The sequence below is a fragment of the Ruditapes philippinarum genome, unplaced genomic scaffold (assembly GCF_026571515.1).
Source record: "Ruditapes philippinarum isolate M1 unplaced genomic scaffold, ASM2657151v2 ctg1058_1_1_1_1, whole genome shotgun sequence".
In the NCBI taxonomy this organism is placed as follows: Eukaryota; Metazoa; Mollusca; class Bivalvia; order Venerida; family Veneridae; genus Ruditapes; species Ruditapes philippinarum.
In genome coordinates this window covers 210,868-238,750 of record NW_026861848.1, presented here as the reverse complement: position 1 = coordinate 238,750, position 27,883 = coordinate 210,868, and the positions used below count along the sequence as shown (strand labels likewise).

Below are 27,883 nucleotides of genomic sequence, written 5' to 3'. Positions count from 1 at the left end.
CAATTGTTGTTATCTTATTATTATAAGTCTCTTAAGATCATATGGTAAATTTTAAAGGCAAATTGTTCTTCAGAAATGCTTTAATTTTCATTTATCAACAGCTTTTTATTTTTAATATCCAGAAATAGTTTCCAAACAGTTACTCATTTGTTAATTATTGGAATCATCTTTTGCATTGTTTGCTATTTTTTGGCAATAGGTACAGTAATAGTGATTCAGTATTTTGTCTGGAAGCTAAAATACTACTTTGTTCACGTTTTGCTACTTTCATGACAATGAATGACAAATTCAATACTTCTTTCTCCAAGTGAAAAGCAACTTACATGCTTTAACAACATTATTAAAATGATATAAAACTTAAGTTTTCCCTTTCTAAAGAAGGAAATATTTATTTGTTTCCGAGGCATAATATGTGCCTTTAAGCTTTAATCTGTTAATAATAAAACTAAAATGTTCCCCCACACCTATTCATGGCATCTGATCTACAATATCTTTGAGGAATGATTTCTTTGAAAATACTTTTCAATTCTGCATAAGATATACTAATAAAATTGTGCTCAGTTCAGCTGTAAAGAAAGAATATTCTTAGACATCTTAAAAGATTTGTTTTAAAAGCTTATTTTGCTCTGATTGCACACATGTTTAAAAAAAGGCAAACAAATCTCAACTGGAAGTTTTCCAATTCTCTCCAAGAATCTCCTGCAATATGTTCAAGGAATGAATAAGTTCCTTTACGAGTATACAATGATGTTTTAGGAAAGAATATGTAAGGTTTGTTGATGCTTCATATAGTTTAAATCTAAAGTCCAATTGTGAATCCTGAAATTTTGTTTTTACTTGGGCTTCTGTTTAACACATATCATGATTTTTTTTTAGGTCTGTTTATCTAGTTTTAAACGTAATATCTACATGAAAATTATGATCTCTCTAAAGCATTAATCATAACAAAATTACATGAAAATCACAGACTCTGTTTGATTGAGTCTGTAAATGAGGGAAAATCACTCACAGTGCATAAGGGATAATGAAAAAGTGCAACATCCCTCATGACCCCTATCACCGGCTTCAGGGGTACTTTTTAAGAGTGATACTCAATTTTCAACACTTAAAAATACTGAAATTAATGATCCAGAAAGACCAGAAATATAAACATTGAAGTGAAGTAAATCTGCTTAAAGTAATGTTAAGACATAACAAGAGGGCCATGATGGCCCTGAAGTCGCTCACCTGTATATAGGCCCCCGGAGCTGGGCCAGTTTAAACCCCAAGGATTTTATTTGAACAAACTTGGAAGAAACCCATTAGAAGATGTTTCATGATATTAAGTTTTTACTACACACATATAATGAAAAATAATGACCTTCACACCCCCCCCCCCCCCCGGCAGGGCCAATTTTAACCCAAGGGCTTTTATTTGAACAAACTTGGTAGACACCCATAAGAAGATGTTTCATGCTAAACATCTAAGCTCTAGCTCATTTGGGTTTTTCAAAAGAAGATTTTTTATGTTTTTACTATACACATATAGTTAAAAAGAATGACACCCCTTGGGCGGGGCCAGTTTTGACCCCAGGGCTTTTATTTGAACAAACTTTGTAGACACTTACTAGAAGATGTTGCATGTTTAATATCTAAACTCAGGCTATTTGGGTTTTTTCAAAGAAGATTTTTAAGTTTTTGCTATACACATATAAGGAAAATCAATGACCCCCCGGGCGGGGCCAATTTTGACCCCAGGGCTTGTATTTGAACAAACTTTGTAGACACTTACTAGAAGATGTTTCATGCTTAATATCTAAACTCTAGCTATTTGGGTTTTTTCAAAGAAGATTTTTTAAGTTTTTGTTATACACATATAAGGAAAATCAATGACCCCCGGGGCGGGGCCAATTTTGACCCCAGGGCTTTTATTTGAACAAACTTGGTAGACACTTATAAGAAGATGTTACTTGCTAAATATCTTAGCTCTAGCTCTTTGGGTTCTTTAAAAGAAGATTTTTTAAGTTTTTACTATATGCATATAGGGAAAATCAATGACCCCCTGGGGCGGGGCCAATTTTGACCCAAGGGCTTTTATTTGAACAAACTTGGTAGACACTCACTAGAAGATGATTCATGACAAATATCTAAGCTCTAGCTATTTGGGTTTTTTAAAAGAAGATATTTAAAGTTTTTTCTTTTGGTTGCCATGGCAACCAGAGTTCTGCATGGAATTAAATTCTTTGAACAATTTTTAAAGGTGACCACCCAAGAATCATTCCTGTAAAGTTTGGATGAAATTGGCTTAGTGGTTTATGAGGAGATGTCATTTAAAGTAAAAGTTTACGGACGGACGGACGCTGACGAAAAACGATCACAAAAGCTCAGCCTGTCACTTTGTGACAGGTGAGCTAAAAATTGATTACTTACAAAATTGATATGAATTGTGTTGCTCTTTGTTTATTTTAAGCTTGTTTAATCTTTTTTAAACACAGAAAACAATAAAATATGCCTAATAATTACAACTTATAGATGGATCCAATTGTCCTATGATTTTTTGTTTGGCCTAAAAGCAGTTTCAGATTAAAATGCAAGTTTGAGGATAAAGGAGTATTTGGGATGTAAGAAAAAAACGATACATACACGTTTTTTTTTATACAAGGATGTCGTCAATACAATTCTAAAAACAGGCCATAATGAACATTAACATAAACAATACAGACATAATTGAGCCGCATCATTTCAAAACCAACATAATGCGTTTGCCACCAGCATGGATCCAGACCAGCCTGCGCATCCACACAGTCTGATCAGGATCCATGCTGTTCGCTTACCAACCCTATTACAAGTAGAGAAACTGATAGCGAACAGCATGGATCCTGATCAGACTGCACGGATCAGTGCAGTCTGATCAGGATCCATGCTGGTCGCAAACATACTATGTTGTTTTTGTCGTGATGCGGCTCAATATACAAAGGCAGTAATAAATGACAGGCAAAGCAGAATACATGTACATGACTGATACAAAGATATATAAAACAGCCGAATATAAAATAGCTGCGGTTCACTTCAAATCTTTTACACCAACCTGCTGTGGATTCAGAGGCTGTGTGAATTCTATCCCAGACTGTACTAGGAACTTTTGCTACAATGTGGCCAATCAGTATTTTAACATAAAAAATAATCTTAATTTTAATGTATTTTTAATAATCTTAACCAAAACCCTTGCAAAAAAATCCTATTTTCTATTTTTTTACAGTACTCATCCGTTTTATTGAAACCAAAAACAAAACAAAAACTGTCAACATATAATTGAAAAAAAAAGTTTTGATCTTAAATTGATTAAATATATGGTAAAATATATTAGATAAAGAAAAAAATATTACTACATGTACTTGTACCTGAAAAAATCAGTAAGAAAATTTGAATATTTACATCAATATGAATCTAAATTAATACAAAGCAGGTAATATTAAATGATACTAATATATAAAAATTATAGAAAAAATCTTTATACAAACCTATTTGTTTTTCAGAGTTTGCACTGGTAGCGAGTTCTTTCCATCCACTCTGGTAACTGAAAAAAATCCATGTACATAAGTATATCAATCTATTCTAAATGAGACAAAGTAAATGTTCACTAAGTTTCATATAAATTTGACAGAATTGAAAGTAGATAATCTGTATTACTTGATCTGACAAATTTTGACGGAAATATAGATTCTGCAAAAATTTGGCTTTACAAAAATATCTGATTATACAGTAAACTGTTGAGAACTCAGTGGCTTAGCTTAACATATTGCAATAATATACAATTATAGTCTATGCTGAGGTCTTGATATTGTTTTTTCAGACCGGAGAAAAATAATATTTAACTTTTATTAGGTCAAAAAAACTATAAATTGATCAAAACATAAGTCTATAATGGCTATATTGTATACCACTGTCAATACTATGAGTAAATGTTTGAAAAAATATGATGCTATGATAAAATCAGCAGGTCTACATGTCATTTAGGGGTCTTGTGGCATTTACACAAATCAGCCAATCAGAAAGGTTCTTTCATATAAAATATAATGAAATACATAATGATTCTATAACATCGCAATCAAGATATGTAATGTGATATGAGAATTCAAGGCAGAATTTATCAAAAACTTAAGGAAGCTTACTCTTCAAAGTTAAGACTTGTGGTCCAGTCAAGGAGTTCATCTACTTCCCAATCCTCAAGGGCATCTGTTCCATAATTCTCTACTGTAGCTACCATACCTGTTATATAGTATAACATTAAAATATCTCAAATATCTTTTTTTGTTTTAGGTTTAACTAAAAGCAAAATTGAAACATTCCTGAAGTAATGGTGACATTTCAGCTTTCCTGTTGGAAGAGGACCTAAGGTGCCCTTCATGCATAATTTCATGCACAAGCAGGCATTTAAGTGGAACCACTGACCTTCCATAATAGGTTGACAACACCAGGGGTCAAAACCACATCACTTGCTGGTGCTAAGAGATGCATAGACTACATATATTCAAATGCATTTAGTTTCCTCTAACTATCACACAGGGATAAACACTGGCTGCAATTCTGATGCCTCAATTCTTAAGGCAACCTCTCAGCACAAGGGCATTCTGACACTGTATTCTTGCATAAGATTCAAACCAGATCAGCCTGTGCATCTGTACAGTTTGACCAGACTCTTTACTGCTGGCTAGCCAGTTTTAGTATATAAATCTTTTTCATAAATATATACTACCAGTAAATGACCAGCCAACAGCACACATGACCTTAATTAGATGGCACAAATATGCCAGCTGATCTTACTCTGCACTGGTTACATGGGCAGATTTTCTTTTTTGGTTGGATTTTATGTTGCACCAACACAGTAAAGGTCATATGGTGACTTTCAAGCTCTACTGGTGGAGGAAGACCTCAGGTATCCTTCAGTGCATTATTTCAGGTCAAACGGGCACCTGTGTAAGAGCCACCAACATTCCATAAGCTAAATAGACATGCAAAGATTAAGTAAGCCTTCAGCATGCTATAGGTTGGTTTAACTATATTTATTTAAGCTTGATTGTGAAACAAGTTCTGCAACTTATATCAATCACTTTCAAGTCCGCTTCCTGGAACCAACCAGTACTGGTGTCATATGAAGAAACAAGGTTGTGTCCCAAATAGGGCTCAAACCCATGATCTCAGGGTTGAGAGGCAGACACCTTAATCACTAGACCACCACTCCCTTTTAAAGGTTAATCAAAAAATAACTTTTTTGACAATGAAATCCATTCATCTACTTAATGGTAAGTTCCTAATTCAAAGCACTGGGGCCAGTCCATTGTTCATACACAGGAGTTAAAGGGTTACTGTAACTTACCTGCTGCTGCACCTTCTATAAGCTGTATAGTTTCCTGATCATCTGATTTGGCCTTTAACATACCTTCCTTGTACCTGAAATATGTTCCAGAAAAATAAGTACCTGTACCTGGCTAAATAAATTAAATGAAATCATCTTTCATTTCGGACAGATAAATTCCTCATATTTAGGTAAATTCTAAACATTTACTGACTTTTCATCCCTAACTTTGTTTATTTTTTTCTATAGTATATAGGTTTTATATATTTCATACACATAAAGTGAAAAATAATCACCCATCTTAAATAGTACACCCCTGTTATTCATGTTCAAAGACATGTTCAAAGCAATTCAAGTAAAACTTACATTTTCTTCATCCAGTCTATTTTCTTCTTCTTTTTTCTCTTTTCCACATCTTGTTTTCTTTGTAGCTAAATAAAAAATTGTCATTGTTTAGGTATCTGAACAATAAGCTTTAAACAAGAGAATGTAACTGCCAACTAGAATAAAATATGCAGGACCTCAGGTAAAGTCATAATATACTCAATTTTAAATTCAAATAGCTGCCGCTCTCTCCCTGTAGTTATAAACAACTGAAAAAAATGTCATTTTCTTTTCATTTAAATGACATCTATGTATTAATAACCATAAGATTAATCAATAAACAACTATCTACTATTTAAGTGGCAGCATTGCCCAGGGGTAAACAGTCGTCAGACTAGTAAATCTAATGAGTGTTATCTGCATGGGTTCAAACCCCATCAGAGGCAAGTTGTTGTTTCCTTGAGCAAGAAACTTTACCCTTATTGCTCCGTACTGGTTGGATCCAGGAATGGATCCAGAAGTGTATATAAATAATAATAAACTTATAGCTCCCCAAATAATCAAACTAATCATTAAATTCTGTATAAACCAGTTAACAACTATCATGTCACATTTTGTGAGCATTTAAGGTTCAGACTGCCCTGGATCTATACTGGTGGCTACAGGGTTTGTTATAATCACCACTAGTAATTCTAAAATATTGACAATACATCATAATTGAAGGCTATTGTTTATTCCTGTTTTCTCTTTCTGCAGGACCAAAAGTTATAACTTTTGTCAAATTTACTGCCAAAAGAACAGGTTTCAAAAACATGGCTATAAACAATTTTAATTGTCAAAATTCTCGCAAACAATATAACTTAATAAAGAAACAAAAAAAACAACAATGGTTTCTAAGAAGTTGTCTGAAGTAACCTAAATGCACAATCAGTAGGCTGAGGCCATCTTTCAAACCTTTGAAATGAAAGTCACTGCCATGATTGAGGTGCTGGGAGATACTTGGTTAACATAACATTCCAAAATAAATTCACCTTAAAATTAAACATCCAGTGCTCATAGTTTTACATATTTACAGTGAATCAGCTGTTAACAATATATAAAGCATGACTGTTTTATAATACTTGTTAGTTTATATACTATATTCAAATAGTTTCAGATCATGCAGAGAGAGTTAATGTGTGTGCTGTAACATTTCAGCCTAAAAAAATAAAAGAGAATTTTTATAGTGATGTTTAGCCTCTGTAGATCCAATAAATCTCAATTATCCTATTGGATTGCCTCCCTTTATACATTTCATAAATCTTGCTGGATTGCCTCCCTTTACAGTTTACACATTAAAAAACCAGCAATCTGGCAGGACTGCCTCCCCTTCTTCATTTCATTATAATCTGGCTGATTGTGGATTGCCTCCCTTGATTTACCACATTTATAAATCAAGATTGGCAAATCCACATTTATGTTAACATTCTTAACTGGATTTGTTCCACTCTTCTCAAGGATAACACAAAATATATGTATAAATATAAAATATACAAATTTTTGATCAAGATTAATAAAATATTAAAAACAAATAAATGCTTAAATGGATTTTGCATTTTTTTAAAGAATAAAAATCAATTAAACTTTCTCTCTGTGTGTTCAAATCTTTGACATTCAGCCAAGCATTCAATTATTATTGTATGTATATGTTTATATAAAAGCTCACTCTTCATGCATCCTTTGCCCCCATTCTTCATTAACAGTACATAATATATACAATGTACTTATATGAATATCATGCTTTTCTAGACTACAACATTCTTTACAAACATTTACATTAACAGTAACTTACTTTACACATACTCAAATCTTATATCCTGAAAAAGTACTAACTCAATTGACACAAAACTAATAAACAAGAGCTGTCAGAAGGACAGCGCGCTCGACTTTTTTAGTGCTTGCCTATAAAACAAAACTTTGACAGTTAAGGGCACACAAGACTTTAACTAGGAATTTCTAAGTACAAATCAAGAAACATTTTCACAGAGTTATCTTCTCTTGCTTACAGATAGGTCTCATGATGGCACATAAGAACTCCAACTTCCAAAGTAATATCTCAAATGGTTAGGTCAACAAGTGGACAAGAATGAAAATTTTAACTGAGTTTCTAAGTCAAAAAGGGCCATAATTCAAATAAAATCCTTAACAGAATTACCTTCTCCTGCCCATGTTTGGGACCATGATGGTAAAAACAAGTATTCCAACTTTCAATTTAATATCTCAACCAGTTCAGTCAAAAAGTTGACTGGTACAAAAAACTTAACCAAGATTCTAAGTCGATAAAAGGCCTTAATTTTTAAACAAATCCCTGACAGAGTTACCTTCTCTTGCGTACAGATGGGGGTAATGATGTGAAATAGCATTAAAAGTTTCAAAGCAAATATCTCAAAGGGTTAAGGCAATAAGTGGATTTTACCCATATTCAATGTATTTTCTAAGTCAAAAAGGGGCATAATTCTGTCAAAAACCTTGACAGAAGTTATGTCCTCTTGTCTGTTGATGAAAGGTCGTGATGGTAAACAAGTATGGTCAGTTTCAAAGCAATACCTCCAATGGTTTTGAAATAAAGTGAGGTGGTACAAAAAACTTAACCAAGCTCAATACACTTTCTAAGTCAAAAAAGGGCCATAATTCTGTCAAAAACCTTGACAGAGTTATGTACTCTTGTCTGTAGATGGAGGTTATGATGGTGAACAAGTATGGTAAGTTTCAAAGCCATACTTGTAATACTTCTGAAATAAAGTGGGGTGGTACGAAAAACTTAACCAAGGTGTGACGCCGACGCCGACGCCGGGGCGAGTAGGATAGCTCCCCTTTTCATAGAAAAGTCGAGCTAAAAATAGTATCAAAAACTTATAAAAATATAGTATCAAATGATAACAAGATAAATTTTCAAGAATCTTTTAAATAAAATTTACTCTAGCTTTTCCTGATTTTTTTTTCAGGAGGTCTTATGCTGCAAGTTCTACAGTTTTGAGTTTGAACCAAGAAAATTCTTAAATAAGACCTTCCCCAATTCTTTTTCTTTAAAACAAAAATTTAGGACATCCTTTTTATCCTTTTGAAGTAAATAGACACACTCCTTTTTTCATTACTTTTTGCTCTTTTTTTCTCTGAGATATCAAAAGTTGACATATTCTGAGACATACATAGATCCCTACATATCTTTCTTTCTTATTCAAATTATCAGATTAGTGGGTTAAAATAGAATTTTCACCACAACATACTTGTTAACAAAAGAACACATGCCAATGTCTGTGGTTAAATCTTTTGTTATTCAAGTATAAGGTCAGAGTAATGATCTATCCATTAATTTTACTGTACCAAATTTCTAAAACAATACCTATTTCTGGCACAGCTACATGCATCTATATCCTTATTTTTCTTATTTTGAATAATTCAATATCAATTTTTATTTTAAATGTCAATGTGTTATATCAATCTCACCTTGTCATGGTGATACTCATATTTCTTCCTGGACGTTTCCCAGGTAACAGGATCTGACATTATATGATGTATAAGTCTATCAGACACCAATCTCCAACCATTGTTGTCCATCCGCTGATACCAACCAGCCTTGTCTAAAATCCGTACATAAATTATGAGTAATTGTCTAAAATCTGTACATAAAATTATGAGTACGAAAAACAAATGTTAAATCGCATGCGTGCAGGATGAGGAAATGATTCTTGTATCAGATATGAGTACCAATGAAATGTTTAATGATTATTTCATAAGAAAACACATAAAATATGGAAAGAACAAGAAAATAGAAACAATTTGTTGAGCCACTGAAATGTGGGCGTCAGAATCTCTTAATACCTAATAATGACTTCATACTTGCTCATTGCAAGCTTTAGTTTAGGGCATTTGCTACAGCTTTCACAAAGAATTAAAATATTCTATAGAATTAATCTAAATTTTTACTTTTTAAACACGTTCTTAAAAAAAATATTTCAAGAGAAATATATCCTCTCAGAGTTATTGCCCTTGAATTTGCAATAAAAATCAAATTAAAATATCAAGGATCAAATGTTTAAATCTGGCTAGTGTGGTCTCAAACTAAACAAGGCCAAAAATACAATAATCTTACCTTGTTTATTGACTTCAAAGCGCCCCCTATTATTCTGATCTTTTGCCATTTTTAACTTCACATATGGTTGTGTGTAATCTTTTGGACTATTAGCACACATGTCCTGTATAGGTCTGTGTGTGTATATTTTATAATAGATATTTGGTGGGAACCTATCCTGTGTAAGTAAAAATAAGTATATTGATATTTCTTGCACATATTCAAATAAACTTGTCCTAATAGTTCATTCATTTTGAAAGTCATATACATTTATCAAAGAAGAGTAATGTAAGAAGAGATTTTTGCAAATAATATTTTTTTCCTCATGGCAACGGTGAACCAATTAGTCCAATAACCAAATCAAATCAGGTTTGTTGGCCATTTGTTGTTGTGAAAATCACAATGACTTTGATCTTTACCCAAGTTCAAAATCCCTAGGGATCATCACCCAGTCACGGCTAACATCCCCATTAAACCTTACAGACAGCATTTGTTAGTTATTGATCCAGCTACATCTGGGACTGGAATGTGCCACCGATACATAGTCCCGCATAATAAGAGGCGGGTAATGAAAATAATTCTTCTGACAAAGTGCTGAATGAATTTTGACAATATAATATGAAACAAAACCAACTGATACAATAATATATTAGTACATACCCCAGCAAGTCTGAACTTGATGTGTATTCCAGCAGCAGGGTCTAACATTTTAGCTTCCTGTGGATTTATACATCTTAACATAAGTGATGGATTACCTCTTGTCTTAAAGTTGATTAGATCTCTGTAATACCTATACACTTGTATATCCTGAAATATGTAAATTATCTTAGTGAGTATTCTAGAATCCCAATTCTATGGGGGAATTTACCGCCCCTCCCCCCCTCACCATCTCAAAGGATGTTTTTCATGCTCAAAGGAGGGTTTTTATCAAGTGAAAATTATACTAGGGCAGTTTTTATGCTCAAAACCTTTAGTTTATTTAATAGACAAAAACAATAATACATACCAAAGATAATTATTCTGAACATTTAAAATCATCACTTAATGAATGATTTATTATAACTAACAAGTTATGTCTTCACAAAGGAACCATAAAATCATTATAAACATTAAACAGTTAATTAAGTTTTTAAACCAAAATGTTAACTGAATTAAGGTACTTATTATGTTTATTTGTCATAAATATGTTTTACAGTTTAAAGTGGATTGGTCTAAAATGATAAAGTTATTAAGGGTGAACATTTATAATTATGATATATAATAATTAAATGTTCTAGAACATTTTATTACCTGCTACAATGTATATAAATATATGTAATCATGTAATCATCAAATCATGTATATCTCACACGTCAACAACATAAATACATTATATACTCCTCCATGGTTTGTTATGTCTGATAAAAAATACTATTTACATAATTATTTATTGTATTCTATAGACCTTCACCATTATAGACCAATTCTCTTTAACTATTGTTTGTTTACAAACAAAACCTTGATATCATCACAGAACACAGTACACAGGCATCAAAAAATATTTTCAAAGTCACATGTTCAGTAGGACAAATAGCTTCTATAACCAATGTGCAGGCAACACTTTTTTACTTGGCCTTCATGGAATACTTTTAAATTCTACTCATAATTATGAGCGGAAAAGTGGAATTTTCAATATCTGATACTTTACTTACAATATGTCTCCTCCAGGCTTTCTGTATCATGGCTGCAGCTTCCTGTACATTTAGTATTCTCATAGGTCTCTTGGGAATTACTGGCTGTACAGGGGTCTGCTTTAAAACTATTGGCCGTCGTGCGGGATGACTTGGGGGATGACGTGATAAATGTTCCCGCCACCAATCTTGTATATATGTTGCACAAAAATCATCAAAGCTAAAATTAAACAAGAGGGCCATGATGGCCCTGAGGTCGCTCACCTGTATATAGACCCCTGGAGCCGGGCCAGTTTAAACCCCAGGGCTTTTATTTGAGCAAACTTTGAAGACACCCATTAGAAGATGTTTCATGATGTTAAGTTTTTACTACACACACATAATGAAAAACAATGACCTCCGCCCCCCCCCCCTTTGGCAGGGCCAATTTAAACCCAAGGGCTTTTATTTGGACAAACTTGGTAGACACCAACAAAAAGATGTTTCCTGCTTAAAATCTAACCTCTAGCTCATTGGGTTTTTTAAAAGAAGATTTTTTAAGTTTTTACTATACACATATAGTTAAAAACAATGACACCTCTGGGGCGGGGCCAGTTTTAACCTCAGGGCTTTTATTTGAACAAACTTTGTAGACACTTACTAGAAGATGTTTCATTCTTAATATCTAAACTCTAGCTATTCGGGTTTTGTCAAAGAAGATTTTTAAGTTTTTGCCATACACATATAAGGAAAATCAATGACCCCAGGGGCGGGGCCAATTTTGACCCCAGGGCTTTTATTTGAACAAACTTTGTAGACACCCATTAGAACATGTTTCATGCTAAATTTCTTAGCTCTAGCTCTTTGGGTTCTTTAAAAGAAGATTTTTTAAGTTTTTACTATATGCATATAGGGAAAATCAATGACCCCCTGGGGCGGGGCCAATTTTAACCCCAGGGCTTTTATTTGTTCAAACTTGGTAGACACTCACTAGAAGATGTTTCATGCTTAATATCTAAACTCTAGCTATTTGGGTTTTTTCAAAGAAGATTTTTTAAGTTTTTGCTATACACATATAAGGAAAATCAATGACCCCCGGGGCGGGGCCAATTTTGACCCCAGAGCTTTTATTTGAACAAACTTTGTAGACACACATTAGAACATGTTTCATGCTAAATATCTTAGCTCTAGCTCTTTGGGTTCTTTAAAAGAAGATTTTTTAAGTTTTTACTATATGCATATTGGGAAAATCAATGACCCCCTGGGGCGGGGCCAATTTTGACTTCAGGGCTTTTATTTGAACAAACTTGGTAGACACCCATTAGAAGATGTTTCATGCTAAATATCTTAGCTCTAGCTCTATGGGTTCTTTAAAAGAAGATTTTTTAAGTTTTTACTATATGCATATAGGGAAAATCAATGACCCTCTGGGGCGGGGCCAATTTTGACCCCAGGGCTTTTTTTTGAACAAACTTAGTAGACACTCACTAGAAGATGTTTCATGCCAAATATCTAAGCTCTAGCTCATTGGGTTTTTTAAAAGAAGATATTTAAAGTTTTTTCTTTTGGTTGCCATGGCAACCAGAGTTCTGCATGGAATTAAATTCTTTGAACAATTTTTAAAGGTGACCACCAAAGGAACATTCCTGTGAAGTTTGGATGAAATTGGCTTAGTGGTTTATGAGGAGATGTCATTTAAAGTAAAAATTTACGGACGGACGCTGGACGAAAAGCGATCACAAAAGCTCACCCTGTCACTTTGTGACAGGTGAGCTAAAAATATACATGTACATGTTGCATTAAAATCATTTAAATTATAAATGGAATATAAATATTATCTATTCTTATAGTTGTCCAGTGTTGCACAATTGACTGCACCAATGCATGAAATGTTGAAAATGGGACCCTGGGTCTATCTCAAAAAGAAAAAGTTAAAACCTTGCATGGTAAACAATAGAAATGTGACTTAAAACCAACTCTACCCCTTCACAGGCATAAAATGCAACAAACAGAACTTGTTTCAAAGATATAACAACAGAATGAAATTGAAGTAAATTGGTTGGTAAGATTTCCTTTTTTTCTCTTCATGAAAAGAAACCATCCAATACTTTCTTTCAACACTAGATATAGGTAGGACAGCATACTATTGTCAGTGACTGATAGTTAAACAAGAGCCTGGATTATTTTCTAAGTTCCAAAAGGGTGATAATTTTGTCAAAATCCGTGTTGGAGTTAAAGAACTTAGATAGTGACCAACTATTGTACTCCCAATGAAGTGTTCAACCAATTCCTTTCAGTAGTTTTGGAGATACAAACTTGCACGCAAAAACTTAACCTAAGTAGGATGCCAATGCAAGGGTGAGTACAATAGCTCTCCTTATTTGTGGAATAGTCGAGCTAAAAACATTTTTTTCCCGTCTTAACATGTAACAAGTACTGCAACTAGAGACAGAGTTTAGATCCATCAGAAATTAGAAACAAACATATCTGTTCTGCTCTTTAAAACTTGCTACTTAAAAAGAAACTAATAATGTTGTAAAAACCTAAATTAAAAGCATGTAGGATTTGAATGATCTAAAATTCATAAAACATAATTGAAAAAAACTATTGCAAATAACAGACACTAGATTATTTTTTTACAAACACTCTCTTTACAAGTACTTTATAACCCAAATGAGAAAAAATACAGCATAAAACCTCTACTGTTAAACCACAGATAGGAAAAGAATCTCATACCTAGGTAGCATACTTGGTCTGCTGTCAGTTAACATCAATCCCTGTATGTAGTCTTTATAGTATTCCTCAAGTCTCTGGCGAGCTGGTCTTTTCTCCTTGCCACTCTATAAATATACATGTACATGTATTAGCATACCGATGTATATCATATATTGTACTGCTAAGCATGAGAATGCTCAAAAAAAAGTTATAAGTGTTACATGAAAAATTAAGTTTTATGTAATATGTTTTATGAGCCATTTAAGACAATTAGTACACAGCACTGAGGGCCTTCACCTTCACAGACCAAAGACATAGCCTTTCTTTTCCCTAGCCAGATATTCTGGTTTGTACCAGCAGCTGATGAAAGAAAGTTTTATAATGTCATATCTGACCACTGTAAGATCTCTGATACATGAATGAATGAATGTATGAGCTTGTATTAATGAAGGAGTAAATGAATAAGCATTTATGAGTAAACAAATGAATGAACAAATGAATGAGCTTTGATTCGTAAATGAATAATACATGTACATGAATAAAATTTATGAATGAGAAAATGAATGAATGACTTAATCTTAACAGAAGCTCAATGAAATAATTTTTCCTAAAACTGATATATATATATATATATAGTTTTGTCCAGATTGAAAGGTAGACAAGCTCATTTAAGATAGGTAAGTGAGTAAGGGTAAATGCTTCTTGAGTTCAGAGAGTTTGACAAGTTTGTACTTACCCCTGTATAACCTTTGAAATCATCTTGTCTCATTACTGCATGTTTACTACCACTGTAAACAGCTGTCTTACTGACGTCAGCTTGAACTAAGCTGAATAAGTTTGATCTAAAATATAAAAAACATTATTCTAAGATCTATATCAATGCTGCTATAGTTTGATTTTGATATTTTTATTTGGCTTTAGTGCATATGGAATATATATATATCTGCACAGCAAACAAGCAGACATGAGTGACCTTGACCTTTGACCTAGAGACCTGGTTCATGTACCCAACCCAGCTTCTAAAAGTGGTGGACATTTCTATGAAGTTTTATTAAAATCCTCTGTGCCTGTAGGAGATTTGCTCTGGACAAAAAATTAGATGCCGCCGGCCCACCAGGTCAGGGAAACTATAATACTATCTGTTTTTCAAACAAGCCTATAAAAAGTAATCATTTCTTAAGGATATATGCTTAATATTTACTGAAAAACAAACAATATTTGCAGCATTCTGTAGTTTTTTTTCTCCATTATTGGGCAACTTCAAAGGAATTTTATATTAGTGATGTTAATAAATAAAGTAAATCTTTTTATGTGAGAGTTACGTCCCTTGGTATAACATGGTGTACATTTTTGGTAGTGATTAATTTCTTAGTTATTAGTAAAATGGGGATAGATATCAGCACTTGGAGGTTACGTATAGGTGTGTTTTTCACAAAAGTTCAAGGTTGGATGTAAATTTCAAGGATTTAAAACCTCTATTGGACGGTTTTAGATTAACATTTCGTTTGTGCACGTGTTTGCTCGTACTTTTGGTCGTTTGTGGTGACGTAGAGGAGAATCCCGGCCCTCCAAAAACCCAGCGAAATGAGAGTCGGCGACAGTCTCATATGCAATCAGCGCTAAATCTATCACAGTCGGCCCCACTAGGGTCGTCGTCGGCATCAGCAGTGACCAGACACGCGGACCGCCAACCGGTAAGAACACGGAAGGTGTTACAACACGACAGCGGACAATCTCCTCATATGCTAACGTTGTTAGTAGCCCATTATCAAGCAATAACGAAAGCGGCTACAGGTCAGTAAATGATGATATATTTATGATGTTTTTAATGACTATGAAATCAGATATGAATAAAAACAATGACAGAATTATACAGATTTGAAACAGGTACATTCGAAAATTGACACCATCTCAGACACAGTGCGTGAATTGAGGGCTGATAATGAATCCCTTAGAAGAGAAAACTCACAATTAAAAATGCAAATATCAGACCTTCAAACTTAATGTTGATCGCCTAGATGGCAACATGAAACGAAAAAATTTAAGAATTCAAGGTATCTCAGGTCAAATGCGTGAATCACGTTCTGTTACAGAGCAAAAAGCCAGGGAATTCTTGCAAAATAACCTTAAATGTGAGAATGCCAGTACTGTTCAGATTGATGATTACGGAGAGTGAAATCGTCAAATTCGTCTACACCAACGATATTGCTGACTTTTTGTAATTTTGTGGATTGCACTACTATTTATGCAATTGGCCAAAAGCAATTTGCAGCGTGATAGTAATGTTTACATTCAGTATGACTACACGGATCGCGTACGCAGACACCGAAAAATTCTCGGGGAAAGAATGATCGAAGAGCGTCAACATGGAAACTACTCAAGTGTGCGGTATGATAAACTCATTATAAATGATGGGGGTGTATAAAAATATAGTGACAATACACAATCCATAGTGTACATAGGCAGACGACAATCGCAAGATAGCAGACGACCGTCTGTGTTAGCTGAACAGAACGAAACTTTTATAAATAACCAATCGCAGCAAAGCCGGATGGATACGGAAAGATCCGAAGTAGACCAATTTAGCTAGGAAAGTGGCCAAAGCCCATTATTTGACTTTAATATACTGTCATGGAACATTTGTGGTTTAAACCGCTTAGATAATTGTACTTTAACCAAAGAGTTTCTTAAAACATTTGATATTTTATGCTTTAAATGAGACATGGTCAAAATTTAAAGGAGAGTTTGACAGTTTTTTAGAGGGTTATATACATTATGAATTGTGTAAGACCATATAATAATGCTCATATTAGAAATAGTGGAGGGGTTAGTGTATTTATAAACTCTAGTTTAAAAATGTTTACATTTGATTGAAACGTATTTTTATGACATGACAGATTGTGTAGTGCTGTTACTTAAGTTTCTCAGTTGTTTACAGTAGAAGATATTGTTTTTATTTTGCCTATGTTTCACCGGAGGGATCTTCGGTTTTATGATAATTTAGAAGAAAATGATGGAATTATTCAAATTCAGAGTGATATTGAAATGATTAAATTAAACTTCCCTAATTCATATATTCTTTTTGCTGGAGATACAAATGCTAGAACAAAAAATTTACCTGATTTTATTTATGATGATACTTTAACGTATATATTTTGGTGACTCTGATTATAACGGTAGTACATTTTGTTTACCTCGTAACAACAAAGATGGCGTTTGTAATAATTTTTTGGAAAATCTTTGCTTAATTTATGTTGTTTGTATGATATTCACATTTTAAACGGGAGATATCCAAATGACACATTAGGGGGGAGTATACATGCTACGCAAATGAGGGTGTCAGCGTTGTCGACTATATAATAGCAAGTTCAAAATTTATTTGAATATATTGTAAATTTCAAAAGTTTTAGAAAATGAATGTATCTGATCATCTCCCCTATATCATTGTTCTCTGTCGTTACCATACAAGGACTTGGTAATTAATTGCCGTTTCTAATGATAATGATGTAACGTGTACAATTGAACACGCAAAAATTTCGTTGGAATGAAGTCCATAGAGCTAATTTTTTAAGTCAGTTTGGTAGTCTGTTACGTCAGAAACAAGGTAGAATTTTGTCCGAGATAATGACTAATATTGACAGCGCATTGTCTATATTGACAGCAGTTTACAAAGAGGCAGGATCTAATATGCGAATAAGATCCTTTAGATACAAACAGTCACAGCCCGAATGGTGGGGTGGGAACTGCGATTTATATAAACGCGAGAAATATAACGCGCTACGTAAGGTTTAGAACATCAAACTTAATACATGATTTAAGAGTATATAAGGTAAAAAACGTTTATAAGTTTAAGGCGTATTGTCGTAGAAAACAGCTACTTTTTCAGCGCGACCAAAAGACAAAAACTCATTAATGTTAGTAATAATCCGAAGGATATGTGTCACTATTAAGCGTTCACGTCTCCGAAAAAGACAGTGTTGTTAATATTTCAGCCAATGAATGGTATGCGTATTTTAAAGATCTTTTGTTCAATGATTCCGCCATATCACTTAACACGATAATTTGACTGAAATAAATAAATGAACAGTGTGTTGAGCTAGATCAACCATTTACTCGGGCTGAAATCGAATCGGCCATAATAATTTGTCTAATGGCAAAAGTCCCGGACCTGATGGCATACCATCAAGAGTTTTATAAATATACATTAAATGACAGTATTAACGTTATTGAAGCGTTGTTTAACAGAATACTTAACACGGGCGTCTTTCCTAAAATTTGGGGTAAAAGCGTGGTTACGGCAATCCATAAAAGAGGATCGATTAATGACCCTAGTAACTATAGAGGGATTTCTGTAACGAATGCTCTGTATAAAGTATTTTCTAGACTTATCAATACTCGACTTTATAATTGGGCCGAAAATAATAATAAAATTGACGAGTCACAAGCCGGCTTCCGACACGGGTTGATTTTAAGAAAGCATTCGACAAATTAAACCACGCGAAGCTTTTTGAAATATTACATCGTAGAGGTCTCCGCGGCAATTTTTTACGCGTGCTCAAGACTATGTATACCGATCTATTATCGTGTGTAAAACTCGACTGTAATCATGCTAAAAATAGACCAAATTTAAATGATAACAATTGCTGTTATTTATCTACTGATTATTTCCCCTGTAATGTCGGAACAAAACAGGGAGACGTAAGCAGCACAACTATATTCATACTTTTTATTAATGAAATTAGCAGAGTTACTACGTCTCTCGTGTGGAACAGGGATTTTTATAACTAACGACATACATGACATTAACTGTCTTATGTTTGCGGACGACATTGCCTAATTGCGCAGAAAACGCTGTCAAATTACAGCAACAATTAATATAATAGACGTATTTTGTCAAGATACGGGTATGGAAATTGAATTTAAATAAAACAGAGATTATGGTATTCCGTAATGGAGGTGTCTTAGAAATTATGAATCTTGGCTCTATCGTGGATCTCCTGTTAATGTAGTATCAATTTATAAATATATGGGTGTTTATCTTCACCTACTATATCTTGGTCATCAACCCACAATAAATTGTCTATTCAAGCCAAGAAATCTATTCTAGCCATCAAAACAGTATCAAAAGTCATTTGGATATTTTCCAGTCAAAGAATACTTTAAATTATTTGATGCTTTGGTGAAACCAATATTATGTTATGCCTCGCAAGTATGGGGTTATTGTTATGTAAATACTATTGAAACTGTTCATAATGATTTTTGTAAAAGGTACCTTAATGTTAATAGAACTACAAAATAACGCAATGGCACTAGGAGAATGTGGCAGGTTACCATTATGTGTATTTTATATGACTAACTGTATAAAATATTGGTGCAAGTTATTGACTATGCAACAATCGAGATATCCGCGACAATGTTATCTTATGTTGAAAAATCATGATGATAGTGGGAGATATAATTGGGCTACTAAGATAAAAAATTTATTATTTGAGTATGGTTTTGGGTTTGCCTGGATTTCGCAAGAAATAGGTAATCCTGACATGTTTATCCATTTGTTTAAACAGAGACTGGTTGATTGCTACACTCAAAATGGCATAATGATATTAATACTTCCAGTCGATGCTTTCATTCATAGAAATTTAAATCACTTTTAAATGTAGAAAGGATACTTAATATTGGACTTACCATTTATTTATAAAAAATCTTTTTCTAAGTTTAGGTGTTCTAACCACAAACTTAAAATAGAAAATCGGCAGACATTTAAATATACCAAGAGAACAACGCTTTTGTACATATTGTTTAAATAATAGAAATATCTCAATTATAGATTGTGAATTTCATGCTTTTTTCCATTGCTATAAATATAATAAAGTACGCCAACTATACTTACTAAATTGGTATGATGGAAGAACAAATTTAAATGATTTCTACTCATTAATGAACTCGAGTTGTGATACAACAATACGGAATATATGTATTTATATACACCATATTCTTTGTAAAGCTGACGATATTAATTAGAGGGACGTAAAATGTTTATCCATGTTGCTTTGTATATTATGGGCCGGTGGCCTTATTATCAAATAAATATGTTGTTGTTGTTGTTGTTGTTGTTATGGTTCTTCTTTTATTATATCTTTGCATCACTGTATAGGAAAAGTAGGAACAAAATATTCTTTATTTTACTAAGTTTCAAACAGTGAAATACAACGTGTATCTCACTGATAATTTTCAATAAGAATTTATAAGATAAGCAATATGTGCAAAAAAAAGCAGTCTCGATGATCATCAAGTCATTGATAAACTACATGTTTATACATTTTTTTCATCTAACATGTTTTGCTAAGAAACATGTGTCTTTTGGTGGTGGTGGTGTTGGTAGTTATCATTCCGGATCATGGCAGTATAAGCCACATTATATTTACCAGAGCACATTACAGCCACTGCACATGTCTTTATGAGAGAACTGCTATATATACAGCTTACACACTGAAAAGTTTGACTTTGTTATTACAAAGATCTTTTTTTCCCTGAAGATCATATGAAACACAGACATTTGATTCTTGCTAACAAAGGTTTAAACATTCTCATTATCAATGATTCAATGCGCAAGAATTGTGTAAGAATGAATATTCCTGACCTGCCCTGGTACCCTCTCCATGATCTTTGTATCTCAATAGCTGCTGAAGTCTGACCTTCATCGCTGCCAGGATTGTCCTTTAGTAATCCCTGTATAATACAAAACAAGAGGGTAATGATGGTCGAGCACTAAAGCTACAAAAAATAGTATTGAAGCTTTTCAAATTTAATTGTGTTTTCCAATGCATGTCTAAATAAACTAAGTGACAAATCCACTATACATTGTACTTAATACACTCACTGTGTTTGGAGAAATTGTGTACAGAAGCATTGCCATCACAAAAAACTTACCTTTAAGAGCACTTTGTGCTTAGTTGAGCTAAAATATATTTTATATATAAATTAAAATATCTGTAAGATTTTAGAATGAAATTTTTTGTTTATATAAGAATTTGGATTTTTTTTAAACAACATTTATTAGTTTGAAAATTAAGGGAGAGTTAATGGGCTTGTTTTTATTCTCGAGGGATGTTACGGTAACAAAATTGCTAATCGATTAAACAGCGACTTCATAACCAATTATAAAATGTGTTAAAAGAATTTTTAGATTTTAAACGTCAACTTTGTTTTTATGATGAGAAGGCACATTTTGTTTGTATTTTGTTATACTTGACAAGAATTACAAAGCATATTGATTTGATTATGGAGTACCTTGTCCGTTAGGATCGTACCATACACGATAAGATATCATGTGCAATCAGAAAATAAATTAACTAAAATACAAAAAAAAATGTCATAATTCTTATCATAAATAAACAAAAGCAATGTTAAAAACTAATCCAAAATTTCTTCATTTGTTAATCTTATACTAACATTGGTTTCCGGTACTTAATTTTCTAACCGTTTTTTTTTGGCTAAAAACCGACCGAAGCCGTTTAAACGGATAAACGTGACACTCCTAGAGTTTTCATTGTCTTAATAAACAAACTTTTTGCACTAGGAAGTGGTGTACCAGTGTACAATATGCCAACTTTATAGAACTATTTCATTGAATTAACCTCCAAATTTGTTACATTTACATGATAATACAATAAATTTGTTAGTTTTTTTTATCCTAATTTGTTTTTGCCATACCTTGATGGCCGATCCATCTTACACACTTTCCTTGACAACTTACAAGTACTGTAATAACCAATATCTTCACAAGCGACAAGTCTACAAATCTCGCGTGATTTTAGGATCGGCACTAAGAGGCAAATTGTCATTAGACTCAATATCTGAATACAACTGTCAGAGTTACTTCGCCACACCCCAGGATCAAACCAACGACCCCTGAATTACCTATCTGATACTGTCTTTATTGAGCTAAGCCAGCTGACAATAATACAACCTATAGTCTCATGACACTGACACAAGACTGAGCATTCTAGAACAGTCCCTTTAACCTGATCATTACGACTGGAAGATTCTAATGATCTAATATTGGTATTTTAGTATGAACCAGACATTATGGTATTTAGTTATAATGCACCTGACATGGACCAAACAAATAGCCTTGAACATTATAGTCATACTCCTGGTTTTTTTTTTTGGTTTTAACACAGATTCATTATTAACACATTTTTTTGTCATATCACGGCAGTTTATCCAAATAGTTTCCTGGATAACTAACAAGTAATTATCAATTTCTTTGCAAATGACCAACTTCTGATTCAACGATATTTGAAAAACAGCAGTGTCAGACTGAGGGAAAAAATGACCATTAGATTTAATGCCCGAGATCAAATGTCACGGAGATACAAAGATGATAATTTTAAATATTTAATATACAGAATGTACAGGCTGAACTGGACACAATTGTGGCATATGCTAAATTAAATCAATTTCAGTTCCAATAAGATAAGGGTTAAATCAATGTCAATCAATATCACTAAAATCATATCCTGATACTCCACTACTCTTCCCTTTGAAGGGTGAAAATGATGATCTTACTTTAATGAGACTGAGGGTTAAATAATGACAAAGCAATAAATGCTTTACAAAAATAGCTTATTACTTCAAAACCCTGTCATATGTACAGTGTGATCCACCAGGATAAAATTAGCCGCGTCACGACAAAACCAACATAGTGCGTTTGCGACCAGCATGGATCCAGAACAGCCTGCGCATCTGCGCAGTCTGATCAGGATCCATGCTGTTCGCTTAGCAACTCTATTACAAGTAGAGAAACTGATAGCGAACAGCATGGATCCTGATCAGACTGCGCAGGCTGGTCTGGATCCATGCTGGTCGCAAACGCACTATGTTGGTTTTGTCATGACGCGGCTCAAATGATAAATATTATGCACAACATAAGATATACCTGTCTTAAAGACTTTGGTGCTCTGGCAAGCTTTCTGTTTAAGGAGTTTTGATTTCCTGAAATTGAAATGAAGATAAATCTAAGAAATTCATTACAAAGATGACAAATGTACTTTATGTCTAAATACGATACATGTACATTGATTGGTAACTTAATGATGTATAATTTATCTATGAAAAATGTTTGGTTAACCTATCAAATATCCTGTCTAAATGAGATAATTTGATAAAGCTGTTTCATACATTACTTGATCTTTGTTTTTAAAGTTTATTGAATTAAAAAGGATTATTTTAGCCATTATCATCATGGTAACCATCTTAAATGGCGTTGTCCGTCTTTTAATCTGGACTTGTCCATTCATCATTCTTAGGGAAGGTTTAAAAAATATGATTACTGACTTTTTCGAAAAACCTAGCTTAACACTGTTTTCCAGTATGTTACCAATTTAGCTCAATTACACCAAATACAGTACATAACACTATTACATGATATTTCTATTTTTCTATCATTATTTAACTGTGAAAAAACTTGATGTGCTTGAAAATTATCAATTTTCTTTTAGAATCTATTGCAAATATAAAAAAAAAATGTATAATGAAAATCAATAAAATTAAAACAGCCATTGTGGTATCTTCCATGATAAATAAATAAAGATATTTTCTGCGTAAACTTGTGTATTTACTTTAATTTTTGCATGGAATTATTCATTCTATGATTTTCAATTATTTTCTTACAAAGGAATAACTGTTTAATAATTTCACTTCAATTAAAAAGAGCCTTTGTATTATACTCCATTTGGTGAATTCCCCTGAGCTATGTACAGAAAGTACGGGAAATCGGCGTTTAGCTAGGTTTTCGAAATTGTGAATACATGTAGGTCTACTGACTGAAATTATAAGAAACAATGTTGACCATGTCATGTGTGTAAATCAGATGGCACAGATGTTCCAGCTGATATTGGTCTGTACTGTTAGCATGGTTAAAACAGAAGCAATTGCTGCTAGAAGGAAAACTATTAACTATTCTTTATTAAATCATTAACTTTTTAAAATTGTATTTTTTTATCAGACTGATATTGAAATCTTCAAGCTTACATATAGAACAAAATATGATGAGCCTTAATCGTTACTGCCATAAACAGTTAGATAGTACCTTCGATTTATAACATTATACCAGTAGCTTTAAGCTAAAGATACTTCAGCCAACAGGTTTTATAGTACTGCTAGACCTGTTCGCTGAAGCCAATCCCGTATCGAAAGTCAACCAGGACCGTGACATATTTATGTCATGCTGTAATTCAATAAATTTGGGTGATCTGGACAAAAGCTATTTTAATACAGGTAGTTAGATATATTTGGGACACTTCAGTCTATATTTTTGAACACAGAACGTTAGATTGATGAAATAATGCCTCAAAGTTTATCAGCGGGTTCACATTTCATAAAATTCGCCGCCATTGCTGCCCTAATTATCATGTGACTAGCGAGAATTTAGGTTCAGATACCTTTGCATGACATTTGGTGACCCGTGACCCAAATGCTATTTTAAATTGAAAACATGGCTTTGCAATTATGGATAATGGTGTATTTATTCAATAAGTCGAATAACAGACATTGTACCAAAAACATGTTGGATCTATATTGTTTGAGTGATGATTCATGAATTATTTGTTTGTTTTTATAAATAATCATACACTTACTAAAAATAGTGTATGGTCCGTTACTAAAAATAGATGCTAGAATTCCCAAAACTTGAAGTCCCGCGAGATTTCATTTGAAAGCAGACTCCATATTGGTAAACATTCTCTACATATTTCCCTAAAAAATAGTTGGGTTGAAGTTTCATTTAAAAACAAAACATGAATTGATTCAAAATTGATTTGTTTATATATAGAGGATATTGAATGAGTGTAGTTTAATACTAAATTTATTGAACGAGTTGAATAAAATCATATTATGCGAGCCTCTTGCGAGCATAATATTGTTTTATTCAACGAGTTCAATAAATTTAGTATTAAATCTACACGAATATAATATTCTATTTATCACATATATAAAATAAGAACAGTAAACTGTTGAAATCAGTAATTTTTCAATGACGCGCCCATAGTGTAACGCTAAAATTAGCCCGTTTTAACGCTATGTTTCTATATAGCACAAATGAAGTCACGTCAATGTTATTACACTAGTGTAAACTGTAATATCGTTTTTATTAAATGGCTTTATAACACTTCTGCACCGCGGTTTATGTGATAAAATGATATTTTTATTTGAGCCAAATTTGATTAATAAGGGTGATTTTAATAGGTTTTTATGTACCACGGCGTATCTGTTAAGCGTTTTACAGATTGATTCCAATTTTTTGAACGGAAAAATATATTTGAATACACTGGCGGTGCATGGGCAATTTTTTCGTTGAAAATATATTCCATTCGATAGTTCTGACTCATTTAAACGCTTGCATTTGAATTAGCCAATAAGATTTCGCGCACTGTATGGCGGCCATTTGTATATCGGCTGTACAAGGAATTAAATTAAATGAGAGGATTGAATCATGACTTTTCGGACATGAAAATTCAATTATTTTGTTAAAAGGTATTCATTTTTTAGTTTTGTTCATGAATAAGTCAAAATTAATGTAAATTCACGCTGTTTCAATTGTTTAAATTCATTAGATCTAAATCGATGTCTAATGTCATTTTTTTTGCTACACGATTTTGTAAAGATCTGTTAAGACCTAATGTAACATGGAAAATGAAAAATGTAAAATATCAGATTAATGAATGATAATTATGAATTAGGTTACGCATAGTACCGGTCTTATAATTAGGACTAGGTTGACCCTAAGTTCTGGCTTCCATAACTTTATATGTCGCTTTTATTTTGACGTTGCGACAGTAAAGTTATGGGTCAACCCTATTTGCAAAGGCTACCAGAATTTGACAGTTTGTGCGCAGTACATAAAAACTATTTAAATCACCCTTGTTAATCAAATTTGGGTCAAATAAAAATACCATTTGATAAACAAATCAATTTTGAACCAATTCATGTTTTGTTTTTAAATGAAACTTCAATGACATTGTGTACCAAACTATTTTTTAGAGAAATATGTAGAGAATGTTTACCAATATGGAGTCTGCTTTCAAATGAGATCTCGCGAGACTTAATGTTTTGGAAATTCTAGCATCTATTTTTAGTAACGGACCGTACACTATTTTTAGTAAGTGTATGATTTTATATTAAAACAAACAAATAATTCATGAATCATCACTCAAAACAATATAAATCCAACATGTTTTTGGTACAATGTCTGTTATTGAATAAATACACCGTTATTCATAATTGCAAAGCCATGTTTTCAATTAAAAATAGCATTTGGGTCACGTGTCATGCAAAGGTATCCGAACCTAAATTCTCGCTGGTCACGTGATAATTAGGGCAGCAATGGCGGCGTATTTTATGAAATGTGAAGCCGCTGATAAACTTTGAGGCAATATATCATGAATCTAACATTCTGTGTTCAAAAACAGGGGTTTTTTTTAGGAAAAGGGGAAGACGCTGGACGCTGGTAGGGAGGGGAAAAAATATACGAAAAAAGTCAATTTGGGGAAACTTTATTATGATGTTATTTATACTATATACTTAACTACATAGTAGAGAGTTACAACTATATCTTTTTTCCCCTTAAAAACTTTATCATCATGCAAAATATTCTTTGCAGTATAACATATTTTCTTAATATGTATGGTGGTGAATGGTTTTTATACTTCTATTTTTATATGAAAGTTAATACAGTATAGGTATAATAGTGTATCTGTGACACACTTTGGCTCCATATAAGTCATTTTCATAATAAGAAGTACAAAATATATTACTTTACTAAAAATAACCAAGAAAATGACAATATTTTGATAGCAACTGATTTCCAGAAATAGTACCGTTCAGTACGGGATATAGCCAAGAAAAAAAAATGGCTGCCTCCATGTTGAGACCTGTTGAGACAGTACTTGCAGTTTCCTGCAATGTTTTTGGTTATTTTGGACAACAATTGGTGGTTTATCCTGCATAAAATGAAGACAATAATATTTTAAACCATGTAATTATTAAATCTGATCCAGTTTAAAGGAAAATAGAATTTTTTTGGGGAAAAAACTTGGCTATTTACCGAGGGGAAGACGCCGACTATCGGTGTCAATTTGTTAGTAAAAAAAAACCCTGAAAAATATAGACTGGAGGGTCCCAAATATATCAAACTACCTGTATTAAAATAGCTTTTGTCCAGATCACGCAAATTTATTGAATTACAGCATGACATAAAAATGTCACGGTTCTGGTTGACTTTCGATACGGGGTTGGCTTCAGCGAACAGGTCTAGCAATACTATAAAACCTGTTCGCTGAAGTATCTTTAGCTAGGTTGACCCATAACTTTACTGTCGCAACGTCAAAATAAAAGCGACATATAAAGTTATGGAAGCCAGAACTAACCGGTAGCCAGTATAAAATTCGTATAAAGTCAACTGTTACCAGTGCAAATATTGGGGACATATGAATTATGTCAATTTATGAATATAAACATATCGCGAAAACCAATGTCAATAGCATTAAGTGCAAATAAGAAGATCTATCCATAACTATGGCATACAAATTAGCCAGGTTAGTGAAATATTAAAACGAATTTGTACCATCCAAATCTGATTCTAGAACTAAATTCTTTGCCTCTGTTTCACTGAGCATTTTGAAGACAACTAAATTTATCGGTTGTCAATTTCAACAAACATGGCGGACACAGTTACCGTGTAGGTTTGAC

The 27,883-nt window shown here is 33.0% G+C and overlaps 1 protein-coding gene across 1 annotated transcript; it reads right to left on the bottom strand.

Moving 5' to 3' along the window:
- Nucleotides 1–3,067: 3,067 nt before the first annotated feature.
- On the bottom strand, nucleotides 3,068–27,883 carry LOC132717113 (protein MFI-like; the record flags this gene model as incomplete). Its single annotated transcript, XM_060700510.1, is given in 14 exon segments — nucleotides 3,068–3,124; nucleotides 3,501–3,556; nucleotides 4,152–4,248; nucleotides 5,357–5,430; nucleotides 5,702–5,766; nucleotides 9,146–9,279; nucleotides 9,792–9,948; nucleotides 10,431–10,577; nucleotides 11,462–11,660; nucleotides 14,156–14,259; nucleotides 14,871–14,976; nucleotides 20,775–20,863; nucleotides 23,076–23,131; nucleotides 27,759–27,883. Coding segments are annotated over 14 exon segments (1,393 nt in total), but the record flags the coding sequence as incomplete, so codon positions are not given.